At 34.3% G+C, this 19,680-nt stretch overlaps 1 protein-coding gene across 4 annotated transcripts in view; it reads left to right on the top strand.

Moving 5' to 3' along the window:
* Positions 1–19,680, top strand: part of POLK (DNA polymerase kappa) — a 65,987-nt gene that overhangs the window by 9,450 nt on the left and 36,857 nt on the right. For 3 of the 4 annotated variants that reach the window (XM_032848274.1, XM_032848256.1, XM_032848283.1), the window contains one exon: positions 13,526–13,687. In XM_032848274.1, the coding sequence (XP_032704165.1) occupies positions 13,553–13,687 (135 nt within the window). In that variant the 5' untranslated portion in view covers positions 13,526–13,552. Of the gene's footprint in view, positions 1–4,280; positions 4,324–13,525; positions 13,688–19,680 lie in introns of those variants that run through there. The other variant, XM_032848265.1, reaches the window with a different exon arrangement.

Here is a 19,680-nt window from a genome sequence, read left to right as displayed (position 1 = left end):
AATTATAAAATATTTTCACTCTTATATTTTAAACACCCTTAGAAATATAAGTCCAATAAGGTTTTCATTTCTACATCATCTATTTCCTTCCTTTCCCCTTTATATACACATCTGCCTTAGACATTTGCTGACTTACAAGCCATATTAAGTAACTTTTAGTGCATAAATATCATAAACTGACATATGTCCTGTTAACAAAATGGGATGTTCCAAGTTCTTGTTGCAAAATACTCTGTGATGAATTCCTTCCTGTTGAATGACTAACTGGATAGGAATGCCATATTTGCTTTTCTTACAAATTCATTGTTTACTCATTGATTCTTAAATTTGAGAAGATATCTGAGTCATCTGAAAATTCATACTCTGAGATTTTGTTTTTAAGATCAACTTCACCATCATTATGGTCAAGAGTGCGATTAGTTTCTTTACATTCATCTTCCTATTTCTCTAATAATTATGCAATTCTTCTGTCAGTTTTCTTATCTTTGCCAGTATGGGCAGAAAGTGAAAAATTCAGAACTTTCAACTATGTTTAGCTTTCATTAAAAACTTTCATCATTGAAAGCTACCAAAACCCAACCCCTTGCAAAAATAGTGTATAATAGTGTATATTATCTATATTTTTCTTATACTTTTCCTTCAAAGATGTAATACTGTGGGCAACACAATTAGAAAACTGAAGGATGATATAATAGTGATAATTTATTTCACTGCCAGGTCATCTTTCTGATGATTCCATTATTTTACTTTCTTATGATTTTATCTTTTAGCATAAATGATTAATAATTCCTAGGATAATGAAATAGCAAAATATTCAAAATATAAGAAAGTAAGTTCCCTAAGATACCATAATGTATCTTTCATTTATAAAGGGATCGCTATAATGTATCTTCAATCTGTAAGAATCGAATCCATATAGAAATTGCAAGATAGAGTGAGTTTTATTCTGTTAAAAATTTAATATTTTGTTCATTGGAAGGTTTCTAAGAAAAAATAAGGTATAAAATATCTGTGCTTACAATAAAGTTGCTCGAAGAAGAAACTAAAACTAAAACTGAGTCTAACAGATTCTTTTAAACCAAAGGTTAATTAACTATGTTCCTTAATCTTTTTTTTATAACCAGCCACAAACTAGTTTGTATTTCCTTCTCCTATCTCAAGTAAAAGGGTTAGCCATTTTAATTCCAAAATAATAATAATTTGACCAAATAAAGCATTCATCCTAAAGATTCCAAAGTACTTGATTAAAGATCAAAGTAATTTATTTTTATCTTTATAGAATTTAATTTAATTTAATTATTATCTTTATCTTTAATTTATCTTTATATAATCCAGTGAAATTTTTGCATTAAAAATAGATGTATAAAAAATCTTTTATAAAGTATTTAATATTTGCCCATTGAGAATAGTTAATGATAAAATATTGACAGAAGGTTTAGTTTTTTACAAAGGAAAAGCATGGCAATCATGGGATCCCACTGTAGCAAGCATTTCATAGTAGAACCACACTGTATAAATCATGATCTGAGAGAATTATCAAAAACCAAAGTGAAGTCAAAGGGATTGGTGCCCTACATGTAGAAATATTTTCTTTTGCCCTCAAGCAGAGATGTGAAAAATCTATGAAAAAATGCTAATAAATTCCAGAGATGAAGGTCTTTTCTAAAAAAAACTTTGCTTCTTTCTAGTGATTATTGTTAGTTTTTTAATGGGGTGAAACCCTAACTATTTTGTGATTAAGATTAATATATGATACTGCAGACGGAAGTTTAACAGGTGCATAATTTAAACAGATTTTGTTATTCACATTCTTGACAAAAGGGTCAGGATATTTTTAAGGCTCAGGAAGTGTTTTTTTTCTTCCTCCCTGAGGGTAATTTTGGGGGAAAATGTAAATGTATGCAATATGAGATAGGAGAGGTTGAGAAGAGCACTGTTGCTGTATGTCAAGGATAGAGAAAACTTTCATATCTTTAAAAGGACAGCTGAAGAGGAAGTAGAAGTAAGGGAAGGTGTTCATGGAAAATACAGGAACCTGGAGTAGCTCTTTCTTTTGGGGAGGGGGGATTGTGCCTGGGTACATCATAGCCAAACTGAGGAAAACCAAAAATGAAGAGAAAAACTTGAAAATGGTCAGAAAGAAATGACACATCACATACAGGGAACAACAGTATGAACTATCATGATCTTAACAAATTATGGAGGCTAGAAAACAGTGGAGCAACATCTTTAAACTACTGAAAGAAAAAAAAAAAAGCCTGTCAAATTTATGTCTGACGAAAGTATATTTCAATAAAAAACAAAACAAAACAAAACAAAACCTGCTGGCATCTTCATTATATATTTAGCATACTGATTAAGGAATGTGGGCTCTGGAGCCAGAATCTTCGATTTTAATTTCAGCTTGGACACCTCTGGTGGTCCTCGGTGAATTACATAAATTCTCTAAGATTCAATTTCCTTATGTATTTTACCAATATATACTTTAGTAAGATAATATCTAAATTAGTGAGTAATCATGAGAGAATGCTTTTTAAACACTTAGTACCTGCTTAACATAAGGAAGTTGTTTGAAAATGTTATCATTTATTTATATGTATTTTTAACAATGTGGCCAACCTTTATGGAATTTCATGCTTTTTATTTGCATCTTCCTCACCCCCCCAGCTTTAGAGAGGTTGGATATATATTGAAAAAGGAAGAAACCACTGACAGTATTGTAAACAAGAAATCACTTCTGCTGCTACTTTGACTTGTACAGAGACCAGATTTAGGAAGTTTTCATTTTCAGAGAAGATTCATTCATTCTTTCTTTCTCTCTTTCTTTCTTTCAAGATTTTGTCTATTCAAAAAATATTATTTATTTATTTGACAGAGAGAGGGAAAGCACAATCAAGGGGAGTGGCAGGGAGAGGGAGAGGGAGAAGCAGGCTCCTTGCTGAGCAGGAAGCCCATTGTGGGGCTCCATCCCAGGACGCCAGGATCATGACCTGAGCTGAAGGCAGCCACTTAACCGACTGAGCCACTTAGGCTCCTCAGAAAATTCTTTTTTTTTTTTTTTTGAATAATTTTTTCCCTTTGTTTTATGTTGGCTTTAGGCAGAAATTAATTTTTATTGGTATTATTACATAAGACAGTCCCTGGTAGAAGTGAACTCTTTGTTTTAGATGCCATGATTATTGCATATATTACCCTTTGGATCACTAGAAAAGTCTGTAGTTGGTTCCCGAATACATTTTAGTACAGTCTGAACGGACATCATATTTTAATAATTTTATTTTCGTTTCCTCGTCATTATTTCATATTCTTCATTTAGAGACTTCTTAGGCTTTTAGAGAGTTTTCAAAATCATGATATCATCTAAAAATAAGGTTAGGCCATAAATTTTGTTTTATATTACAGTAATAAATGATTTTATCTATTATTTATACCACCTTCACATTCCATGAAATCTACAAAAAAAAAACACACTGTTCCTTCTTTTTTGATAAGATTTCAGTAATTTTTTATTTTACCTTCTTTGTATTTATCATGTAATGGCTAAGCATGAGGGTTTTGAAGCTAGGCCTAAAATACAGTCTCAAATTCACCAATTATTAATTTATCTAAGGTACATCTAAGTGTTCACACCATCGTTTCCTCATCTCTTAGGAAAATTAAATAGAATTATACACGTAAAACACTGTAAGATCCAAATGTTACTTTCTATAGTTACTGCATTTAAAAAAACTTCACTGAGGTATTACCATTAATTTTATTATTTTCTGTATATTAATTTACCCATCATTCATTCATTCAATATTTATTTATTAAGTAACAAGCTCAGTGGCCTAGCACTATACCAGGTATTGCCCTCTTGAAATTTATATTTTAGCTTTATTAAGTACTACAAAAAAAAACTTGCCTTTTTTTTCTTGTACCTCCTCTAGCAGAAAAATGTATTTGGCATAAAAGTTATTCAGTTGATTAGTTTACTAGTATATGTAAAATTTTCACCTTCATTCAAACAACAATATTACTAATCTTTAGGATACAACTGTTTTCTAGCAGTGTTACTCAAACTTTGGTCTGTGTACAGTGCTGATCCATAAAGAGATAATTACAGAATTTAAAAGTAAGCTATAAATTTATTATCTAACAGTTTTAGTAGATCAAGGATCCCAGCATGGCTTAACTGGGTGTCTCTGGATCATGAGGTTGCAGTCAAGCTATTACCTATGGCTCAGTTTCATCTGAAGACTGGACTGGAAGAGGATCTGCTTCCAAACGCATTCACACACACCTTCTGTTAGGCTGCCTCACATAGCAGCTGGTTACCCCAGAGTGAGTAATCTAAGTTGAGAATGAGAACATCTAAGATGGAAGTCACCACCTTCTTTTAGAACCCATTTTCTTGTGTGACATCCCGTCATCCTGCTTCTGCTTCTATTTGTAAGAAGTGTTTCACTTAATTACATATTATGGTATTCATTTGTTGTAACTTTTTCTTCATTTTCTTACCATCTATGAAGTATTTTTAAAGGTAATTATTTTAGTAGTATTAAGAAATGCATATTTCATTTGTATGGGACACCTGGGTGGTTCAATTCGTTAAGCATCTGCCTTAAGCTCAGGTCATGATCTCGGGGTCCTGGGATTGAGCCCTGCGTTGAGCTCCAGCTCTGAGTTAGGCTCCCTATTTAGTGGGGAGCCTGCTTCTCCCTCTGCCTCTACCGCTCCTCCAGCTTGTGTTGTCTTGCTCACTCAGTCTCTCTTTCAAATAAATAAGTTGTTTGGTTTCTTTTTAAAGAAATGCATAGGAGTGCCTGGGTGGCTCAGTGGGTTAAAGCCTCTGCCTTCGGCTCAGGTCATGATCTCAGGGTCCTGGGATCGAGCCCCACATCGGGCTCTCTGCTCCGCGGGGAGCCTGCTTCCCCTCTCTCTCTCTACCTGTCTCTCTGCCTACTTGTGATCTCTCTCTGTCAAATAAATAAAATCTTAAAAAAAAAAAATAAATGCATATTTCATTTGTGGGTTAAATTATGTTTCTTAAAATATTTGGCAGTATATAAATGAATAATTCTTTTCTTTAAGATTTTATTTATTTGAGAGAGAAAGACAGAGATAGTGACAGAGAGTACAAATGGGGAGGAGAGGGAGAAGCAGACTCCCCGCTGAGCAGAGAGCCCCAAACTCATTAGGTAAGTGGTTTTGGCAAAAGTATTAACTTAAGAGGTCTTGCAAATATGCTAGAGCCATTATGGTTTAAAATTCTGAAATCTGAGAAATTCAAGCTCTTACCTTTGATAATGATGAATATTTTAATCTTTTAAAAATTGTAATCATATAATGAGAAGCCAGATTTTAAAGCCCAAAACTAGGTTGCTATTATTCTTAGCTTCAGGTCTTTGAGTAAAGGAGGTAACAAGCTATATGGTTGTAATCTCTGCTGAAATAAATGGATTTCAGCATCTACTTTGACTCCTCACCCTTTGAGGTCTGGTTGGGAAGAGAAAAATATTTCCAACAATTACTAGATTGGAAATTAAAAAAAAAAAATTTCCAGAAGGAAACTACGGCATGGAATTCATTTTCCTTTTTTATTTATTTTATTATTTTTTAAAAGATTTTATTTATTTATTTGACAGAGACATAGCGAGAGAGGGAACATAAGCAGGAGGAGTGGAGAGGGAGAAGCAGGCTTCCTGCTGAGCAGGAAGCCTGATGTGGGGCTTGATCCCAGGATCCCGGGACCACGACCTGAGCCAAAGGCAGATGTTTAATGACTGAGCCACCCAGGCACCCCCATTTTCCTTTTTTTAAATAAAATTATGGTGTCCTCCAGAGGTAGAGATTTATCTTGCTTACCTGTGAGATTATATACATAACACAAGTAAATTTTAGTTAAGGGATTAGATTAAGGGATTAAAATTTCTGTTAATATAAACATTTAGCATATATTTACATTTTAAAAATATACATGTTCTAAAGTAGAGTTCTAGAGATTATTTTGAGAATATTCTGGATATAATTTAAACTCTTACTCTGATGGGTACCTGGGTGGCTTAGTTGGTTTAGCATCTGACTCTTGGTTTCAGCTCAGACCATGATCTCAGGGTTCTGGGTTGGAGTCCTGCCTTGGGCTCCACACTTTGCTTGAGAATTCTCTCCCTCTACCCCTCTTCTTGCCTATGTATGTACTCTCTCTCTCTTAAATGAATAAATAAATCTTCAAAAATAAATAAATTAAAAAAATAAACTCCTATGGTAGACTAATTAGAGCTATAGGAAACCTAAGAAATCAGTAGTACTGGATCATGAAATAATATCATGAACAATATCAAGAAAACACTAGAACAGTGTAGCAGAGGGATAATTGAAAGCATCATTTCCAGGATAAGAAAATAAAATAATATCATGTACAACTTTCTTATTAAATATTATGCTTCCAATAATGTAGGATGTAGTATAGTGATAAATATTATAATAGCTCAATTTCCTGTTATTAGTATAACCCCACCTATTATCCCAGCTTCATATGTAATTTTATATTAAAAGTAACACTAGAGATTGTAGAACCTAAAAAAAAAATCAGTACCAAGGAGGTACTACAGGAGGACCCTTTTCTCCTTTTCTAAAAACATATGTTTTCAACTGTCCCTTTAAATTTATGTATTTTACTCTATACCTCAACTAAAACAACATTAGTCTGTACAGTATCAGTCTATGTAAGTGAATATTTTTGCTGACTTGATCTAATACCCAAAGAAAGAACCTAATACCCAAAGAAAGAACCTCTCAGTATACTTCCTTCATGTTAATGAATCAACATTCTCAGAAATAGTCGACTTCTATAAGATATAAAGTTAATTTTTCACAATTGTTAAAGGTCCTGAGTGCCCTTATTTCTGAGTGTAAACAAAGTCATCATTGTTAAAGGTTCTGGAAGACTTTACCAAATATGTGACTCATCATCAAAATAGAAACTTAACACACTGAGCTTTGGAGAATTTACCATTGAGTCGACACGTTAATGTGTTTTGTATCAGGATATTTTTCATTCTGTACTAAAGAAGCAGATAACTTCAATTATTTATTATATAAAAGTGAATTTTATATGTCTCTAGGATTAGATAGAGTGTAGGCTTTTTAAGAGCCTTCTATCCCATTCTTCTTCATTGGAATAAATTAAATGAATAGAAAGCTCAGGAAGGAAAAAGGCAATCAAAGAGAATATATACGTAGTTCTCTCAAAGACTTTATATCCTTGGTGAAAACTTGTGTTTGCTTTTAGCATATATCCCCGTGGTTTGGGATCTGTAGAGTTACATTATTTCTATTATTTCTCTCAGTGATACATATACATTTAAAATCTTTCAAATAATTCATTCTGAATAATTTTGAATTTTTTGTACATCTTATTTTGCAAAGATATTAAAAACTAAAGCCAGAAATACAAAGTTGCATCTATGCCCTCATTCCCATGATATAAAAATTGTGTGCATGTAGTTTGAGTACATGTGGTCACATAGATGTGTGTAAAATAATTGGAGAGAAATATAGAAAATAATCTTAAAATTTTGGGGTTGTGATTTTGGTTTTCTTAAAAATTAAAAAATTTTTTTAATAATAAATGAAAAATTTTTAGTCAGGCATTAACTGGGAAATTAAAACTAGGGTAATATTCTTAATTCATAGTATTTAAATGTAGATAGTAAAAACATTTAATCACAGACTGAAGTTTTATTTAATCTGTTTAATCTGTTCAAACAAACATGTTAAATATTTGAACATTTAGAGGATTAAAAATAATATTTGTTCTTAAGAAATATACAGGTTTTTCTGGAAGGATTTTTGGGTTTGGTTATTTATAGTGTGTTAGAAATAGGAAGCAAGCTCCACCTAGGACCTTACTGTAATTTAGTTTTTTTAGTTTAGTTTTCCTTGTCCTCTTTCCCCCCACCTTTCCTCTCCACCTTCTCTCCTTTATCTCTCTTATTATCCTTAGTGTGTTTTGCATATTTTCTGGTAGATTAATTCCGGGTGATTTTGGTCAATGTGCTAATCACTTGTGATATTGTTTACATAGTTTTGTGAGCTTTTTATAGGTAGGAGAAATCCTAGCACTCTAAAACTTCTTCCTCAGAACTCCTGCTGAAAAAAATCTAATTTTCCATCCTTACTACCATCAAAAGCAAAGGTTGGCCTTATATTTTTTTAAGTGGTAACCTGAATAGTTACTGTGAGAATGAGACTGGGTAGAATTTGAATATTTTCAGAGAAAATGTGCTTTTAAACCAATATACTAAACCACAAGAACCCAAGTTCTTTCCTTTGCGTTGTGTAACCATTTGTGCTTTTGAGTTGAAGTGAAACAGACTGTCTTTGTAGTATCAAGCTATAAAAATGTTTTATTTTCATTTTCATAATCATAGGACAAATAGCTTTTCGGGAGCAAAACAAAATTCATCCATGTGATCCATGAACTTTGGCTTTTTCTTGAGGATGCTTATAGCGATTTTTTTTCCTTCCAACTTTCTGTATCTTTTTTTTTTTTTTAAGATTTTATTTATTCATTTGACAGACAGAGATGACAAGTAGGCAGAGAGAGGCAGGCAGAGAGAGAGAGGAGGAAGCAGGCTCCCCGCGGAGCAGAGAGCCCGATGTGGGGCTCGATCCCAGGACACTGGGATCATGACCTGAGCCGAAGGCAGAGGCTTCAACCCACTGAGCCACCCAGACGCCCCCAAGTTTCTGTATCTTGAAGAGAGAGAAGTAAGGAAAGTCAGACTAGTGATTTTCACAGCTCTGGAAATTTGGCTTAACTTTAATAATTAACTATTGATTGAGAGTTTATTATACCCCAGATGCCACTAGGCACTTATATTATTACTTCCCTCACAAAGCCATTTAAAGTAATATTAAATCTCACTTCCCTGAAAAATACTTTGTGCACCTTTTGTGCATCTTTTGTGAATATTATATGATCATCTCTGCTGGGAGCTAGCTCTCCATTTCAGTTTATGGATTTCTAAAGAAATTTAGTCAGAACTATTGGGGAGAACAGAGATAACGAGGACTAATGAGAGATTCTAGAAATTTGAAAATAACCGAAACACTAACCAATAAAAACAAAAGCAGACTCACCACAGGGACATAAATGATAGTACTAAAAGGAACTCATAGGAATTCAAGTATATTAAAACTTAGTGGGGCACCTGGGTAGCTCAGTGGGTTAAAGCCTCTGCCTTCAGCTCAGGTCATGATCTCAGGGTCCTGGGATCGAGGCCTGCATTGGGCTCTCTGCTCAGCAGGGAGCCTGCTTCCTCCTCTCACTGCCTGCCTCTCTGCCTACTTGTGATCTCTCTCTCTCTCTCTCTCGGTCAAATAAATAAATAAAATCTTAAAAAAAAAACAAACTTAGTATGTTTTATTAACTTTGTCCAATAATTTTTTGTAGATTTAGATATAATTGAAAAATATTAAATCAAAAAAAATTAAACAAGGCAATTTAATTTCCCAAAGAATAAATATAAGCTAGAATCTTTTGAGTATTGATGGGACTTAGCAAGCATTCTAACATGTAAAATCAAAATACTCTTATATTTTAATACAAGTCCCAAAAGCTTTAATCATTTTAACTATCAAATATCTTAGGAAAATAAAGTTTATAAAATCAACTCATGTACCTGTCATTACATATTTAATGTTGAAATGAGGAAAAACTACAAGTATTTTAAAATTATTAACTACAAGTATTTTAAAATTATTTTATTATTTATTAAATTTATATATAAATTTATTATTTATTATATTAAATTATTTTAAAATTATTAACTTTAGAAAAGTAGTTTTTGTCACAATCTTTTAACATAGCTGTGTAATCTTGCTATATGAATAAGAGAACGAAAAAATGTTATAAACTGAGTTCAGTCATTCAGCAGATTATTTATTGAGCACCTACTCTCTGCCAAGTACTGTTTGAGGCTTTTGGGATATATCAGTTAAAACAAATAAAAAGCAACGTTCCCTGCCCTGTTGGAACTTCCATATTCACAGGAGAGATAGATGATAAGCATAACAAGGAAACATATGTTTATTACTATGTTAGGAAATGATAAGGGCTATAAAAACATGGGGCATTGGGAAGAGGGGGGTGGGAGGTGTTACTCAAGCTGCAATTTAAATAAGGAGGTCAAGGTAAATCCGCACTGAGAAGGTAACATTTAAGCAAACACTTGAAGGGAGTTTAGTCTAAAGAATAACTAGCTGAAGAACCCTAAAGGAGAGAGTTCAAGGTTAGAACGTGCCTACCAGATTTGAGGAACAATGAAGAGACCAGTGTGCCTGGAGAGTAGTGAGCAAGAGGGAGAGTATTAGGTAAGAGGGTAGACAGGTAACAGGTAATTGGAATCCAGATTCTGTTGGGATTTTAGCTTTTATTCCAGAGTAAGATTGGTGTGCCATTGTACAGTCTTCAATGAAGAGTGGTGTGACTCCGCTTGTGATTTAGAAGAATCAGTTGGGCCATTGTGTTGATAACTGACGACATGGAGGGCAGAAACAGACTATATAAGAGTCTGTTGCATTAATCCAGGCAAGAGATTATGGTGATTCAGACTAGAGTGAAAACAATGACAGTACACAAGTGGTTAAATTCAGAGTACATTTTGAAATCAGAGTTCATAGGATTTGCTGACAATTTGGATGTGGGGTGTGTGAGAAAGAGGGAGCTCAAGAATGATGACAAGGTTATTTGCATGAGCAATTGGAAGGGAATGGAGTTGCCACCAACTGAGATGAGGCTCAGGGCTGCATCCAAGTGGAACTGGTTTGAGGGATGGAGGAAGATGACAAGACTGGTTTTGGACATGGTAAATTTAGGATGCCAGATGGGCATTTGGACTGCAGCTATAAAGTTGGAAGTCATTAACACGTAGAGGATAGTAAACTTATCCTCATGAAACTAGACATAAATGATCTGGTAACTGCGCATCAACAAGACAGGAAGGTAGCTGAAAACTAACTTTACCTATCACAACTTTGACTGGTACCAGCATTGCTGGTAATAACCCAGTTCTTCTCATCTAATTTGGGACCAAAAGCAATACTTCTCAGAGTTTTGGGGCTAATATATTCTTTGTGAAATAATAGACATTCAATAAATGTTTCTTTCCCTTTCATACATTTCATCACATAAAGGACAAGGCTGCTTGTGGAGCCTGGGTGGCACAGTCAGTTGAGTGTCTGACCCTTGGTTTCAATTTAAGTCATGATCTCCATATCATGAGATCGAGCCCCAAGATGGGCTCTGTGCTGAGCACAGAATCTGCCTGAGATTATCTCAGGAGAGATTATCTCTCCTCTCCCTCTGCCCCTCCCACTCATGCTCTCTTTCTCTCAAATAAATCTTTAAAAATAAAGGGCAAGGCAACTTCAATGTAATATCTCTGCATTCAGCCTCTTAACTCTTCAGTAGTGTTGGTTTGGGGGAAATACGAATGAATTACATTCACCAGTCTTATTAGAAAATGTTAAGTAATTGGGCTACTAAAGCATAACACAAGATGTAGGGTGCTGTTTGGCTGAATGTGATAGTTGGGGAGAAAAGTCAAATGATAAAAACAGAAAACTAGTCTATATTCTCTTGGACACTGGGAAATAATAGCGCCAATGATACAGAATCTGCCAAACAAGCAAAATATTTAAGAACTTTAAGATTTTTATTTATTTATTTGACAGAGAAAGATCACAAGTAGGCAGAGAGGCAAGCAAAGAGAGAGGAGGAAGCAGGCTCCCTGCTGAGTAGAGAGCCTGATGTGGGGCTCGATCCCAGGACCCTGAGACCATGACCTGAGACCATGACCTGAGACCATGACCTGAGCCAAAGGCAGAGGCTTTAACTCACTGAGCCACCCAGGCGCCCCAAGAATTTTAGATAGTAATGGGCACATTGGACTAACCTGAGCATGCCTTAAAAAATACTGATATCTGGTTCCTACCCCCAGACCTTCTGATTTATTTATCTCGTATGTGGAATCAAATGACAACAACAACAACCTGAACTCATAGATGCAGAGAACAGTTGGTAGTTACTAGAGGTGGGGTGGGGTTGGTGGCGTGGGTAAAGGTGGTCAAAAGGTACAAACTTTCAGCTATAAAAGAAATAAATTATGGGGGTTTAATGTATTGGATGGTGACTATAGTTAATACTGTATCATATATTTGTAAGTTGCAAAGAGATCTTAAAAGTTCTCATCACAAGAAAAGAAATTGTGTAACTATGTGCAGTGATGGATGTCAACCTAAAAAAAAAAAAAAAAAGGAAAAGGTCCTTAAGACAGCAGAGAATAAACAGAATAAATGAGCCCTCTCTAAATCATGCAAATAAATCCCTGGCATAATTTGTTGTTAGATGCATGCCAGCTGTTCACCTGGTCATTTCTTTGTAGCATAAGTGGACTCAAATTGGAAACAGCTGTGATGTTATGGCAACTGTATTAGCTTGGAGTAAGAAGACTTGGATTCACACCAGTTCTTTTGCTCATTAGCAGACTTAGGATGGCCAATTCCCTTAACCTTCTTGAAACTCCCAATTTCTATCTCCATAGAATGAGAATAACCAAATCTGTCTTGCATGGTTACTATAAATATTTTAAAAAGCTAAATATTTGAAAGTAAATGATAAAGAACTACTTAAAGATATTAAAGAATTGTTATACAACAGGATTTTTCTTAACTTTAGAAGTCACATAACAGTATAAAATGCAATAATATCCTAGAAATCAACAGATTTTTTTTCTGTATTTTTTTCTACTGCTTTAAAACATGGAACTCTGTATACAGTGGGTAATGAATGCTATTGAACTTATCATGATTTGGAGAGGAAGTGTTATTTTGTATTTAGTTCCTATACAGTGTGTTAATATGTGAAAAACACAAACTTTGGACTCAGGCCTGTATTTCAACACAGATATTGTCGCTTATTAGAAAATTGGCATCAGTAGACATGTTCTAAGACTCGGGTTTCTTTTCTCTCTATATTGGGGATAATAAAATGTAGTTTTCAGGGCAGGGTTACTGTGTGAGGTTCAAGTGTAAAGTGACAAGCATAGTAGCGGGCACAAAAGTTGCAGGAAATGTTAATTCCATCAATCCCTCTGAAAGTACAATAATCTAGGGATAGTAATTTAAAAATCTGAGTAGTAATAATTCCTCAATTGCTAAAAATTCTTAAATATTTTACTTGTTTGGCAGAATCTATATCATTTTAACTTTTTTTTTTAAGATTTTATTTATTTCTTTGACAGACAGAAATCACAAGTAGGCAGAGAGGCAGACAGAGAGAGAGAGAGAAGCAGGATCCCCGCTGAGCAGAGAGTTGGATGCAGGACTTGATCCCAAGACCCTGGGATCATGACCTGAGTGGAAGGCAGAGGCTTTAACCCACTGAGCCACCCCGGCGCCCCTCATTTTAACTTTTAAGTGCCCATTTCCTCACCATGAATGCTTTAAAAAGCACTGCTTATTTTTTATGTTTTTTCAGATAACAGAAAAGTTTTAAGTTTATACCATGGATAACACCAAGGAAAAGAGTGGAAATTACAAAGATGATCTTCTGCTTAGAGTGGGACTTAATGATAATAAAGCCGGAATGGAAGGATTAGATAAAGAGAAGATTAACAAAATTATAATGGAAGCCACAAAAGTAAGTTTCTTGTTTATTTTGCTATCACTAACTTAGTAGCTTTTTGCTTTCTGTTTAAAATAAAATCAGTAAGTTTTAAATATCTTTTTTTTATACTTTTTAACATTTTAATGTATCTTATTAAAACAAATGGGTATGGAATAATCTCCCTTCTGTTCTGTTACTCGTGCTTTTGCCATCCAGTTTTCTGCCTCACCTACACACAATATGCATGTAAAAGCACAATAACATACGTGTTCTTTTTTCATCCTTTTTCTTAATAAGAGAATATTGTAATTGTGTTTTTTGTTTTTGTTTCAATTAATGTAACTTGGAGGTCTTTCTATATAAGTAAAAATGGTCATTCTTTTTTATGCCTGCGTGTGTGAATATAACAAAATTTATTGAACCAGTCAGGATGTTTAATTATGAACAGTTATTTCTAGTTCTAGTATTTGTTTTTACCAACAATACTACAGTGAATAAATTTGCATTTTATAACATTATATGTGTGCAGGTAAAACGATAGGAGAGGTTCTAGAAGTGGAATTACCCTACCAAATACAGATAGCAAAAAAGGATATATATATATATGTGCAATTTTTATGATTTGGCCAGTTGCCTTCCATAATGGATGTATCAATTCAAATTTTCACTGCCAGTACATGACAGTATATTACCACGGTGCAACTGTGCCAGGATAGTGTGTAACTAAGCTTTTGGATTTGCCAATCTTCAGTAATGTAGTGTAGCATTAATTTGCATTTCTCTTATGAAGAGTGGGATAGTACATCTTTTCATATATTTAAAAAGCCATTTATATTTTCCTTTTTTGAAAACTGTCTCTTCTTGTCCTTTGCACAATTTTCTATTAGATTATTATATATCTTTTGACTTCACTTATGGTACTTTATCCTGTGCAGAAATTATTTTGTTTGCTTTTTTGTACATACTTGAATTAGTCAACTACATAAGCTTTTCTCCAAGGTCCTAAATGTTTTCTTCTAACATTTTTTTTGTTTCATTTGTATATTATGAACTATCCATGTAGAAAGGTGTAAAATTTAAGAGAATATCCTTATTCTTAAGAAATGCATGTTGATATCCACAGCAACTCACTTTTAAATGGTTCAGCCAAAAAGAGGAAGAGGAGCATGTATGTGTGTGTGTGTGTATATGTGTGTGCATGTTTGTGCAAGTGCACATATAGGAGTGTGTGTATGCGCTTATACCTAGGAGTAGTGGGAGAAACTAAACGTAGCAGGAATCTAGGTGAGGACATATGGATGTTTAGTCTACTGTTCTTTCAGCTGTTGGAAAATTTGGAAAATTCCAAAGTAAAAAGTTGAGGGGAAGATAATATTTTAAGTGTTTAACATAGAGATATATTTCAAAAGTAAAAGAATTGAGATAAAGTAAGCAAACAAAATATATGGACTCTAGATCTTAGTTTGAACAAATATTTTTGGAACATTTAAGAGAATTTGGATATGAAGAGTGTACTATATAGTATTAAGGAATTATTATCAATTTTATTAGCTGTGAAACTGCTATTATGATTACAAAATGGCCTTATTTTTATTTTTTTAAATTTAAAAAATTGGCAGGGGAGAGAAAGAGCACAGGCGAACAGTGAGGAGGGGCAGAAAGAAGGGAAAGAGAGAGAATCTCTAAGCTGGCTCCATGCCTGGCTTGGAGCCCAACATGGGGATCAATCTCAGGACCCTGAGATCATGACCTGAGCTGAAATCAATTTAACCAACAGCCACCCAGATGCCCCACAATGACCTTATTTTTAAAGATACATAATAAAATAGGGGCACCTGGGTGGCTCAGTGGGTTAAGCCTCTGCATTAGGCTCAGGTCATGATCCCAGGGTCTTGGGATCGAGCCCCACATCAGGCTCTCTGCTCAGCAGGGAGTCTTCTTCCCCCTCCCCTGCCTGCCTCTCTGCCTACCTGTGATCTCTGTCAAATAAATAAATAAAATATTTTTTAAAAAGATACATAATAAAATACTGTATAGAGTAGTTAAATGTCATTATATCTGTAATTTACTTTAAAACAGTTCAGTTAAAAAATCAATGAAGGTAATTAGGCAAAATATTAGTTGTGAAATCTCAGTGATAGTTTTATATATTTGCTTACTACTCTGTTTCTGTTTGAGGCTTTTGTGAAATTTTGACCATAAAACTTAAAAATAGGAACAAAACCTATGCTGTTAGTTTTCATGTTGAGAAATAGACTATTTGGGACGCCTGGGTGGCTCAGTTGGTTGGACGACTGCCTTCGGCTCAGGTCATGATCCTGGAGTCCCGGGATCGAGTCCCACATCGGGCTCCCAGCTCCATGGGGAGTCTGCTTCTCTCTCTGACCTTCTCCTCGCTCATGCTCTCTCTCACTGTCTCTCTCTCTCAAATAAATAAATAAAATCTAAAAAAAAAAAAAAAGAAAAGAAATAGAATATTTAAGCAACCCTAGATTTCCCTATCTTTCCTCTCTCTTCTCTGTGTCCCAGTAACACTTATTAATAGTTCATCCTTTTCTTACTAATCTGCAGTGCTTTCTTCTATTCTACTGTGTTATTTGTTTTTATATCTTTATGAAATGATCTTAATTACAGTACTTTATAAGAAGTCTTGATAACAGCTAGGTCAAGTTCTTTTTTTGTTCTTTGTTCTTTTTCAAGAGTATCTTAGATATTTTCAAAACTTTGCTCTACCACATAAACCGTGTGGGGGTTAGGATCACTTAACCTTCCCCCCTCCTACACACAGTTGAAAACCTATGTACAACTTTTGACTCGTCAAAATTAACTGCTAATAGCCTACTTTTAACTGGAAGCTTTACCAGTAACATAAACAGTTGGTTAACACAAAATTTGTATATTATATGTATTACATATTATAATAAAGTAAGCTAGAGAAAAGAAAATATTATGAAGAAATCTTAGAAGAGAAAATACATTTATAGTACTACACTATATTTATTGAAAAAAATCCATGTATAAGTGGACCCGTGCGGTTCAAACCCATGATCTTCAAGGTTCAACTGTATATACGTATGAATCATAGAACAGTATACACATATCATCTGATTGACATGATATGCCTTACATATATTTATATATTAATGTATTGAATTATTTACATTATTAAAATATAGAATTTATGATTAAATTAATAAAAATAAATTACATATTAATATATTAAAGTATATATTTTATGTAATATATTATTTGTCAATGTGGTGGGATAGGAAGTTCATCATAAATATCTTTAATGGATATTTTCTAATTGTTACTGCTTCACAACAATGCAGTTTACTTCTTTAAAACTTTTATTAGAAAATTTTAAACATACACAAAATTAGATTGTTAATGTGAATTCCTGGGTAATAATCACCCACCATCAATAGTTAATCAACATTTTTGTAAATATTGCTTTATCTATGTTACCCTCCCTACTGAATTTTGGAGGTAGATATTGGAGTATTTTATTTATTTATTGTTTTAAGATTTTATCTATTTATTTGTCAGAGAGAGAGAGAGAGAGAGTGCACAAGCAGGCAGAGCAGCAGGCAGAGATGGAGAGAGAAGCAGACTCCCTGCCAAGCAAGGAGCCCCACGTAGGACTCAATCCCAGGACTCTGGGATCATGACCTGAGCCGAAGGCAGCAGCTTAACCGACTGAGCCTCTCAGTCATCCCGAGATTGGAGTATTTTAAAACAAATCCCAATAAATTAGACAAATTTCAAGAAATTTATAATTTTTCTAAAACCGACTTAAGAAAATATGGAAAATTTAATAGACCTTTAATAAGGAAATAAATTTAGTAATTAAAAATCTTCTCTGTACTTCCCCTAACAAAAAAAAAAACTGAGTCGCAATGGCTTCAGTGATTAATTTTATTTGACATTTAAAGAAGAAATAATAGCAGTATTCCACAAGCCCTTCCAGAAAATAAAGAAGGATGTACCGCTTACAGACTCATTCTATGAGACCAGTATCACCTTGACACTATACCCAAACAAGCCAAAGATTATAGATCGTTGTAAATATAAAACTCCTCAACAAAATGTTAGCAAACTGAATTCAACAATATAAAAGAAAGATTATATACCATGGCTAAATGGGATGTATTCCAGGAATGCCCTTTTCTCCTAGAATAAGGGACAAGGCAAGGGTACCCACTCTCATGTCTTCTATGCAACATAGTCCTGAAAGTTCTAGCCAGTGTAGGTAGGCAATGAAAAGAAATAAAAGGCATTTAGATTGGAAAGAAAGAACTAAAACTATCTCTTCACAAATAACATGATGTTATATATAAAAACTCTTAAGGAGTTTCAAAAGGAATGCAACAGCTTTACCATGAAAATTACAAAAATTCATTGAGGGCAGATAAGGATTTAAAAAATGGAGAAACACTGGGGTGCTTGGGTGGCTGGCTCAGTTGTTAAGTGTCTGCTTTGGCTCAGGTCATGATCCTAGAGTCCTGGGATCTAGCCCCACATCAGGCTCCTTGCTCAGCGGGAAACCTGCTTCTTCCTCTCCCACCGCCCTGCTTGTGTTACCTACCTCTCTCACTGTGTCTCTGTCAAATAAATAAATAAAATCTTAAAAAAAAAAATGGAGAGACATTACATGTTCAAGAATGAGAAGATTTAATACTGTTAAGAGGATAGTTCTCCCCAAATTGATCTGCAGATTCAATGTAATTCCCCATGCAAATTTCAGGGGCGCTTTTTTTCCCCTGCAGAAATTGATTAACAGACCCTAAAGTTTATGTGAAAATGGATAAACATGTAAAATAGTCCAAACTGGAGCACCCAAACTGGGTGGCTCAGTTGGTTAGGCCTCTGCCTTTGGTTGGGGTCATGGTTCTAGAGTCCTGGGATCAAGCACTGGGCTCCCTGCTCATTGGGGAGCCTGCTTCTCCCTCTCCATCTGTTGCTCTCCCTGCTTGTGGTTTCTCTCTCTCTCTCCCTGTCTCTCTAGTAAATAAATAAAATCTTTAAAAATAAAATAAAATAGTTTTGAAAAGGAAAAGCATGGAGGTCTTTGACTTTCCTATTTTAGAATTTACTATAAAGCTATAGTTATCAAGACAGTGTGGTACTGCCATAAGCTTAGACATATTGAACAATAGTGCAGAATTAAGAGTCCAGAAGTAAATATTTGTATTGATACTTATTGATTTTTGACAAAAGAACCAAGGCAGAAGGATAGTCTGTTCAGCAAATAAACCTGGGACAAATGGATATCCACATGCAAAAAAGATTAACTGAGACCCTCGGTTCCTATTATACACAAATTGAACTCAAAATTGAGTGAAATGTAAGGGTTCACATGGTAAAAACTTCTAGAAGATAGGAGAAAATCTTTGAGACATTTGGTTAGACAAATGTTTTTTGTCTAGACAAGCATTTCTTAGGTACAACACCAGAAGTGCCGTCAATAAAAGAAAAAGTTGACAAGTTAGACCTCATCAGATTTCAGAACTTTTGCACTTCAAAGACACAATTAAAAAAGAAAATGATAAGCAACATACTAGTATAAAGTATTTGTAAAATATTTATCTGATAAAGGATTTACATCCAGAATATACAGAGAATTCTTACAAATTATTAATAAGACAACCTAACAAACAATGGGCAAAAGATAGAAATAGACATTTCACTAAAGAGATAAGAATGGCTCCTAAGCACATGAAAAGATGTTCAGCATCATTAGTCATCAGGGAAATGCAAATTAAAACCACATTGAGGTGCCATTCACACTATTGTAGTCTAGAATGGCTATGAGACAGACAATAATAAATGTTGATAAGGATATGGAAAAACTGGAACCTTCATACATTGCTGATGGGATTGTAAAACGGTTCAGCCACTTTGGAAAAGAGTTCTGGCAGTTCCTCAAAAGGTTTAGCATGCAGAGATTCCACTCCTGGGTACCTATGGAAAGTGAAAACATGTCCATGCAAAAATGTGTATATGAATGTTCATTGCGGCATTTT

Source organism: Lontra canadensis, unplaced genomic scaffold, assembly GCF_010015895.1.
Source record: "Lontra canadensis isolate GAN:19392208 unplaced genomic scaffold, GSC_riverotter_1.0 scaffold4, whole genome shotgun sequence".
Taxonomy (NCBI): domain Eukaryota; kingdom Metazoa; phylum Chordata; class Mammalia; order Carnivora; family Mustelidae; genus Lontra; species Lontra canadensis.
Note: the sequence above shows the minus strand (reverse complement) of the source record. Positions and strands in the feature narration are given on the sequence as shown.